The 8869-nt window shown below is 46.5% G+C and overlaps 1 protein-coding gene across 1 annotated transcript in view; it reads left to right on the forward strand.

Moving 5' to 3' along the window:
* The window catches only part of sdk2b (sidekick cell adhesion molecule 2b), an 87537-nt gene extending 79460 nt beyond the window's left edge, over window positions 1-8077 (forward strand). Inside the window, exons 43-45 of the mRNA XM_061094568.1 lie at window positions 856-985; window positions 7595-7840; window positions 7901-8077. Coding sequence (XP_060950551.1) covers window positions 856-985; window positions 7595-7840; window positions 7901-8077 — 553 coding nt within the window. The remainder of the gene's footprint in view (window positions 1-855; window positions 986-7594; window positions 7841-7900) is intronic.
* The last annotated feature ends 792 nt before the right edge of the window (window positions 8078-8869 follow it).

Genomic DNA, 8869 nt, shown 5'->3' on the forward strand with positions numbered 1-8869 from the left:
CTGTTTGTTGTGATAGAAATTGTACTCAGCGAGGTGATTACTGAGATTTAGGAGAAAGAGACAACATCGATTCAGCTCAGTCTGATGTGGCAGGAACACGTCTGATAGCGTTTGTCCACAGAACCAACATGTTGGTGGGAACTGTCTCAAATTGTATGATCAGGCCACAAGATTCTGCCACAGGCTTCATAATTTTACAGATTTGGTTGAAGACTTGGATGTGTACAGTCTGATTGGGTGTTGGAGGTTTGCACTACAGTAGTTTTACTTATGTGTCTGCACAGTATGCGCTTTGTTTATCAGAGTGATATGAAAGAATCATTTGAAGATTGAAATGATGTGTTTCGGCGTCACATGTTTCTCGGGGGACATCCAGGATATTTGAAGCTTAAATACTCGGGTGTTGCCATGACACACGTCTGAAGAGCTCCTGGTTATTATCACCAATAGGAACTATGGCAAAAACTATGAAAACAAGTTCTAATAAACTGGAATTTTCCGTTAAATTAGCTCATCTTCTCAAGATTCAAGATTCCAGATTTTTATTATCAAATGCACAACAATAACATTAAGCAGTCGCTGGCAATGAAAAGCTTGAGTCACAGGCTCTCTTCTAGCAATGCTCAATAATTACAACCAAAAAAATAAAATAGAAATAGTATAAAATAGAATAAAATAGAATATGAAAAATTTAAAATAGAAAATAAAATGTATATATCTAAATATATATATATATACAGCTCAAGAGAAAAATAGAACAACAATAGTTCAATTGTGTGCAATAGTGCAAATGCAAATATTGCTTCTATGGAACAACCAAGTGAATTATTCTCACCTCCTGTGTCCTCTCCCCAGGTCTCCTCCCAGGCCCAGTCCAGGCAGTCTGAACTACTCGGACGAAGACGTCAGCACAAAGTACAACGACCTGATCCCTGCAGAGAGCAGCAGCCTGACGGAGAAGCCTTCTGAAATCTCTGACTCACAGGTGCAGCAGCGACAACACTCCCCTGTACGCTCTCTGTGTGTAAAACTGTCCACGGTGTGTGTGTGTCTGCGTTGTGTGTGTCTGCTGTAAATGTTTGTACCGTCTCTGTGTGCACACAGCCATCACCTTGAATTCCTCAGGAATTCAGCTTTGCATCGTCAGCTGTGCGGTGTTTTGTGTGCGTCCATACCGTCCACGTGGTTTCCCTTTGTCATCCACCTGAATGCATCCGACCCGCGGAGGTCGCGCGGTACGGCCACAGTGGAGAGAGGAGAGATAAATGACTCTGCTCGCTGGTGGCAAAGCAGCTTCTAGACCATGTTGCTCTGCAAACATCCACCTGAGCTCCCGGCCGCTGCGCTCAGCCACAGCACTTGTCGTGTAAGAGGCCGAGGGCAGAAGAGCCGTGCAGAATTTACTTTTGAGCTCAGGGAAGTCGCCAGGCAGCTTATCCAGCTTTCCTCCTGGATCGTCTGTAAGTAAGGTCAGACTCAGTTCTACTAGGACACTGTATCGGCTTTTTTTACCCTCATTAGCATCGTGACTGGCAAAGAATTTATACTGTTGTTATGAGAGGACACTGTCATAGACTCTATAAAGATGGACGGTCATCAATTCTGAATAACTAATTAAAACAAAACGTACAAGAAAACTTAGCACTTGAACACATAGATATATATAAAGACTAGATGTCTCGTTCGACGGAGCCGGACGTCACCACATGGCGGCCATCTTGCCAGAGGTTGCTCGCTCACCCATAACATTGTGTTGGTAGTGATAAATAACCATAACTTGCTCAATTTTCAACCGATTTTGAAACGGTCTGGTTTGTTATTAACGTCAGAGATGTAGATATGACACTGCATACTTATGAATAATTATGTTATTTTCTAAAAAAAATTTATAATTTATGCAGTGTCATAACTACATCTCTGACGTTTATAACAAACCAGATCGTTTAAAAATCGGTTGAAAATTGAGCAAGTTATGGTTATTTAAAAAGTAAGTACCACTACAACACAATGTTATGGGTGAGCGAGCTGCCTCTAGCAAGATGGCCGCCATGTGGTGACGTCCGGCTCCGTTGGCCGGCAACGCGGACGAGACATCTAGTCTTTATATATAAATCTATGCTTGAACATACATCAGGTTGACCCATACTGCTGCCAGCCACCAGGGGGCGGTTGAGATGATTTGGCTTCACTATTTTGGTGAGCTGTCATGTCGTTTCCATCTTTATATAATTAAGTAAATTTATGATCAGGCCTGACAGATAAATAACAGCCTTTCCTAGAAAACCCTCACTTGTGTTTGTTATGTGCTGAGTCAAACTCCTTCTGCCCTGTGAGTGTAACTGATGAATTGTGTGTCTCTCTTGTTTCCCTCCATCGATCAGTCTGCGTGCCACCCACCACGATGTCTGATTTTAAGTTTTATGTCTTTTTTCCTGTGTTTCTTCCCTCGATGTTGTTTCTGTTTTGTGTTTACGTCGCCTCCCGCCCCCCCCCTCCGGCTCTGTGCTGGGTTGGGTGAAACCATCTCGCGGGACCCCCGTGTCACATGAAGAAGCATCGGGGGCGGGAAGTTCTCCTGAATTCTCTTCCTTCAGTGTTTTCCTTTCATGTAGGAATCTTTACCTCTGGGAAGTCCCCCCCCCCATGTTTTCTCGGGGGAACATCAAACCCGTGGTCCCTGGTGTGAACGCCGCACGCCGCCAGACGTCTCTCCCCACCTGAACTGATCCGAGACCCAAATCCTATTTCCAGATCAAATGAAAATCTCTCTGCAATGAATCGCTACGGACAGGACCTTTCGCGGCGTGATAACAACCGCCTCAAATGAAGCATTTCGACATGTCACCGGCTGTCGGGCGTATCTACCTTTCGCACTTGTGCATTGTCGAACACGGCCCTAATGCAGTGCACCCCCCCCCCCCCCCATGATGTCGCCCTTCCACGCTGCACATCCAAGGGCCTGACGTGAGCTTTGATGGGATGAGAAAACACAAAGTGCCGCCTGTTATGCCCCTGACAGGCCACCGTATCAGCGCCCAACGGTGCTTTGGAGAAATCCTGGAATGTTCTTTGAAGTTTTTATTGAGCGGATAACTCGGAGCTATCAGTCTGACATTGTGCCGTCGCTCCTCTTTAATCCCCGGGGCCTCCGCCAGCAGGTAGAAGTCGACTATTGTGCTCCTCAAGAGAGGATTTGGAGGAAACTAACATTGACTTTGGCAACACCGTCACTGCTCCACTCCCCTGCAGGTGGAGGCTGGTATTGACGTGTGTTTTTCCCCCCTTTAGTGTGAAGGCTTTTTTAATGTCCGAAGGTTGTCTCCGTGACGATGTGTTTGTTTCATTTAGGGCCGAAGACAGAGGATCACATCTGTGTCAGAGGTGGATTGTAGATTCTGGTTTTTCTCTGCTCTGATTCCGTGGGAGAGAAATGAAAAATGCTTTTTTTCTTTCTTCAACCATCTCTCTCTCTCTCTCTCTCTCTCTCTCTCTCTCTCTCTCTCTCTCTCTCTCTCTCTCTCTCTCTCTCACTACTGTGCAAATAAACACCTTGTTCATCTCTCTCTCTCTCTCTCTCTCTCTCTCTCTCTCTCTCTCTCTCCCTCTCTCTCTCTCTCACTCACTCACTCACTACTGTGCATATAAACACCTTGTTCATCTCTCTATCTCTCTCTCGCTCTCTCTCTCTGTCTCTCTCTCTCTCTCTCACTACTGTGCATATAAACACCTTGTTCATCTCTCTCTCTCTCTCTCTCTCTGTCTCTCTCTGTCTCTCTCTATCTCACTACTGTGCATATAAACACCTTGTTCATCGCTCTCTCTCTCTCTCTCCCTCTCTCTCTCTGTCTCTCTCTCTCTCTCTCTCTCTCTCTCTGTCTCTCTCTCTCTCACACTACTGTGCATATAAACACCTTGTTCATCTCTCTCTCTCTCTCTCTGTCTCTCTGTCGCTCTCTCTCTCTCTCTCTCTCTCTCTCTCTCTCTCTCTCTCTCTCTCTCTCTCTCTGTCTGGGCTGCTGTTGCTTCTTTTGGCCGCGGTTCAACTCGGAGGATTGTCTGTGATGTTTGGATTGTCTCTCGTGACAGACTGATGTCATAATCCCAAAATAAAGGAGCATTATGCAGCCAAATAAATTAGATATTATACCTCCTAGTTTGACGACTTGTGTAGAACTCAGGGTGGCGGCAAAAAAAAAAAAGGAAGATGAAAAAAACTCGACTCAAACTCAAACTACAGACAGATGAGACATTGAAGGAGAAAACCCAGAAAATATACATATGCTTCCGTCTCTTTTAAAAGTGATTCATCCGGCCCGAGACGATCAAAAAGCCCGAATCCCTTTGATTACCACTGCTCTGATGGATCAACATGTGTACATTATGGTTGCAGCGGGGGAGTGGAGTTGCTAAGGGGGTCTGCACCCCCCCCTACGCAGCCAGACACACACCGCCCCCCCACTCCTATTTATCATCCGCAGGGGAATGAATCTAAAAACAAACAAATGTGTGTTTACTGAGAATGTCTGGACTTTTTAATCCCACTCCCACCCCCCCTCCAATCCAATCCAACATACACTGTTATTCTCTCTCTCTCTCCCCCGGGAACCCCTGCTGTGTTCACTTCATCAATGAGAGTGACATAGACAACCCCCCCACCCCTGTACCCTTCTACCCCCTCCTTTTTTAAATAATCCATAACCATAGGACAAAGGACTGACCCACTCTGTGGTATTGGGTTATGCATCAGTGTTTTGGGGGGGGGGAGGGGGAGGGTAGCGCTGCAAGCGAGAAGATTTCTCTCTCAGTCTTGTGCTGTTATATAAACCACGGGAAAGTGAAATTCAAATTTATTCACAAGGCGTTTGAACAGTCTGTGCATTTTAAAGGAGCTTAATCAAACTGATTTAACCATAAGTGGAAAAGATTTTATTTTTTTTATCTTAAACGCCATCTAAGATGACAGCAGATGTCGAGGTCAAAGGTCAAAGTTCCTTGAGACAGAACATCTGCCGATTTGCCTCATAACGACCAATTCATCTCTAAACAGTCATTTTGATGCGCCTCCATTTTCCCTCCTGTTTTCATTGTCGCTCGCATTGTTTCTTTATCTTGTGATGTGTGCGACTGTAAACAGGAACACGGGGCGGCGGCGTTATGCTAATGACAAAATAAACGACTGTCAAGAGGCTTCACCAGTTAATTAGATGGATTTCTCTGCTTAATTTAACATCATAATGACGGAAAAAATGTTTAATAATTGACACTGGCAGGCTGGCATATGTCTGTCGCACATAAACAACATGCTGGCTCCCTGGAGGCCGAGGTGCGATGTGCATTTCAAGCCCGAAGCCTGGTTCTCTCACAGAATGCTGCTCCAGTAATTAGCTTGTAATGACTTTAAGTAAGGAGCCACTTCACCTGCCGTGTCTCCCTCCACTCGGGGTTCCTCGGTTGGATCCTTGAGATATTTCGGTTTAAGTCTGGTGATGAAACCAAAGCAAGAGGAGGGCAGATTGCAGCGTGGGGTGTATCTGGAACATTTGAAGCCTCGGAACATCTGTTGCTCACATTTCACGGCCAAGCAGCGACAGCACAGGAGTAGGACGCAATCCATTGTGTCAACACTTCATTTGTGTCACTGCCTCACACACACACACACACTCACATACTCACAATTAGAGCGGTGTTTCATCTCTCGGTTCAGTGTTAATTCTTCCTGAGTGAGGTAACACCGCTTGAAGTGGCTCAGTGTGTCCTGTCGGTCCGATGTGAATGGATCGTGTTGTGGTGTTGTTGTGTTGCTAAACACACCGGCATGATTGGAATGCTTTTCAACACTAGTTGGCCTCAAGTGTTTACAACCGGGAAACAATATTACAAACAGACACAAGCACACACACACACACACACAACCGGTGATGCTTCTCAAACTCCGATTTCCTTATTGAGTCGAACAACAGCGTATAAACAAATCTCAAAAGAAAGTAGGTTCTTCGTAATTGATTTCAGGATGTTGAGGGTAAATGTTGTTGTGCAGGATGTCTGCCTTTGATAATTTGAGGGAGAGAAGGGGGTGGGATGTGCTTGTGTGTGTGTGTGTACGTGTATGTGTGTGTGTGTGGTGGGGGGGGTCACTCTCCTTTGTTTAGAATCAGGAGAGGATCAAAAAGCACGACTGTTCCCCCTTTCTAATTCAACCCAAGCATTTTTTCAGTTTGGACATTTATAAACCCGGCTGACATGTTAAAGAAATAAAGAAAAGCCTTTGTGGGGGGGGGGGGGGGGGGGGGGTTCGGCTTCGGGAGACGAGAAGCATGTTGAGTCAGAGGGAAATCGGAGACCACCGCCATATGTGTCACATATGTGCCATGAAGCAAACGCTCTGAGAACTGGAGCGTAGTCTTCACGCCAGGAGAAGCCAAGTTGCTTTATGAGAAGATGGAACGTATGAGGAACAAAGAACCCAATCACCAGGTTCATCTCAGCAACTGTCTCACTCGTATCTCTGAGCTGCCTCTGCCACCGTCGACCGTGCACTTCTTCTTCTTCGTGGCCCAGGTGACTCATCGCCCAATCGGCAGCTTGCTTTTATTGCAATTAGTTGACCGTGAACAATGCCCTCGGAGCGTCGGGTGATCACGTTGCGTCCTGTCTGGCAGATGGAATGTTACTTGACGTGAATACAATAGTGTTTCCAACCCGGCCGGCAGCGAGGTGCAGGGTCAGTGACGGGAATGTGCCGAGAATTATTATCATCATCTTTGCACGTGACTTAAAACCTATAGGAAATAAATGTTCTTCCTACTCAGAGTGAATTCATCCAAATTAATTCTGTGTTTTCCTAAATCTCAGAAATCGCAGTATCCACGTGGAATGCCAAAAAAAGGATCTTAAACACATATCTGTATACATATTTATGTTTTTTTTATCATCATCATCATGACTGGGCCATTTTAACCACTCTGTTATGGTGATGTACTGTAAAACCCATTGTTTTGTTCACCCATAGGAGGCGCTGGTGTTTTCATATGGGACAGTTGGCCTACATACACTTCCACTGCATTTGGTGAGGTTCCTGTGGCTGCCTGCTTTGAATGTCTGTAGCCTGACGGGCGACCGGCTCCTACCGCTGGTCCCTGTTCAACCCTCTCCCTCAGATTCCCATGATAGGTTTTACTTTTTTGTGGTGCACTGTGCTGTACGACACGTGGTGAGACTCAGAACGTGAACGTGTGTTAAGTCCGGCGACTGAAAGATAAAAACTGACCTGTGTCATCCTGTGTCGATGGTTTCCAGTGCACGCTTCAGTAACACGCCATTCCTCCCGTAATCATGCTTTGACCATTCCTGACGTCCATGTCATGTTCTCATGTGATGTTTTGTGCCGTGTTGTAAATGTGCGTGTGCATGTGTGTGTTGCTCAGACAGGGACGACTGTTGTCTTAATGAATCTGCTCACAATAATTCAATAACTTCATGTTCATTTACATTTAGAGCCTCAGCATTTCTAACTGCTCTCCATGGAAACACTGCAGCATCTCCCCCTTGCTCCGAGTCCACAAACCAATGCTTCTTCTTCTGCTGTTTCCCACAGGGCAGCGACAGCGAGTACGAGGTGGACCCCAACCGACAGAAGACCCACTCCTTCGTCAACCACTACATCAGCGACCCCACCTACTACAACTCGTGGCGCCGCCAGCAGAAAGGCATCTCCCGGGCACAGGCCTACAGCTACACCGAGTCCGAGTCGGGCGACCCGGACCACTGCGCCCCGCCCCCCCTGCCTCCTCTACCTCCGCTGCCGCCCCAGATCAGTTCACCCAGCCCCCTGCCCCAGCAGGCCCAGGGCCAGCCCCAGGGTCAACCCCAGGGTCAACCGCAGGGTCAGCCCGGGGGTCAGCCCCAGGGTCAGCCCCAGGGCCAAGGCAGCCTGTTTAGGCCCAAAGGTAGCCGGACTCCCACCCCCTCCCAGCAGAGCTCCAACCCCCCCAGCGCACACAGCACCCTCTACAGGCCACCCAGCAGTCTAGCACCAGGATCGCGGGCCCCGATCGCCGGCTTCTCCTCCTTTGTGTAAAAAAAAAATGGCTGAAAGGGACAAGAAAATGTCTGGAAATATCTCACCCAACTTGTGTTGAAGGAGAACTTTGCATTGCCTGACGCGCAGTCAACCCGATCAAGTCTTCTGTCTCTCCTTGTTTTCATTGCTTCTCTTTTTCATATGTTACTTTTTCTTACTCAGCCTGGATCCACACTATGAGACCTTGACCTTTAGCACTTCTTCTGTCTGATGAGTGTACGTGTGCTAATGTAGACTTCGATTTCTTTCACCGGTTGATAAAAATACTCTCTGCGAACAACTTATTCACTTTTATTTGGCTAGTTGAACTATTTGCATGACTTTTTCTTACATTTATTTCCTACTCTTTTGTTACTTTTGTTGGAGCACATTCAAATGGTCATGTGTCTGATTATGTACAAAGCCACAAGAATCTCTGAACACACACGCATATAAATATACATATATATAGTAGATGTACCTAGAAGACAAAATCATGCCGATGCTGAGTATGCATTGATGGAGACTGACGATGAAGGAGGAGCCGTGTTCGTGAAGCGAAAGGACAAACGCTTGTTTGGAACGCCTGGATGTAAAAACAAAAAATAAAACAGAGGAAAGAAAGGGCGGACGTGGATGTGGGATTAATGCCAAATCAAACATATTTTAACGTGTTGGCTGGAAGAGTTCAAAGTGGACAGTGGAGATGCAATCTCCATGGAAACGGCTCTCCGGCCTTTAGCACACATACGTAGAAAAAGTAGGACACCACTCGGCCGCGGCGGGTCGAATGTGACTGCTGTGCCTGGA

Source organism: Limanda limanda, chromosome 21 (genome assembly GCF_963576545.1).
Source record: "Limanda limanda chromosome 21, fLimLim1.1, whole genome shotgun sequence".
Classification (NCBI taxonomy): domain Eukaryota; kingdom Metazoa; phylum Chordata; class Actinopteri; order Pleuronectiformes; family Pleuronectidae; genus Limanda; species Limanda limanda.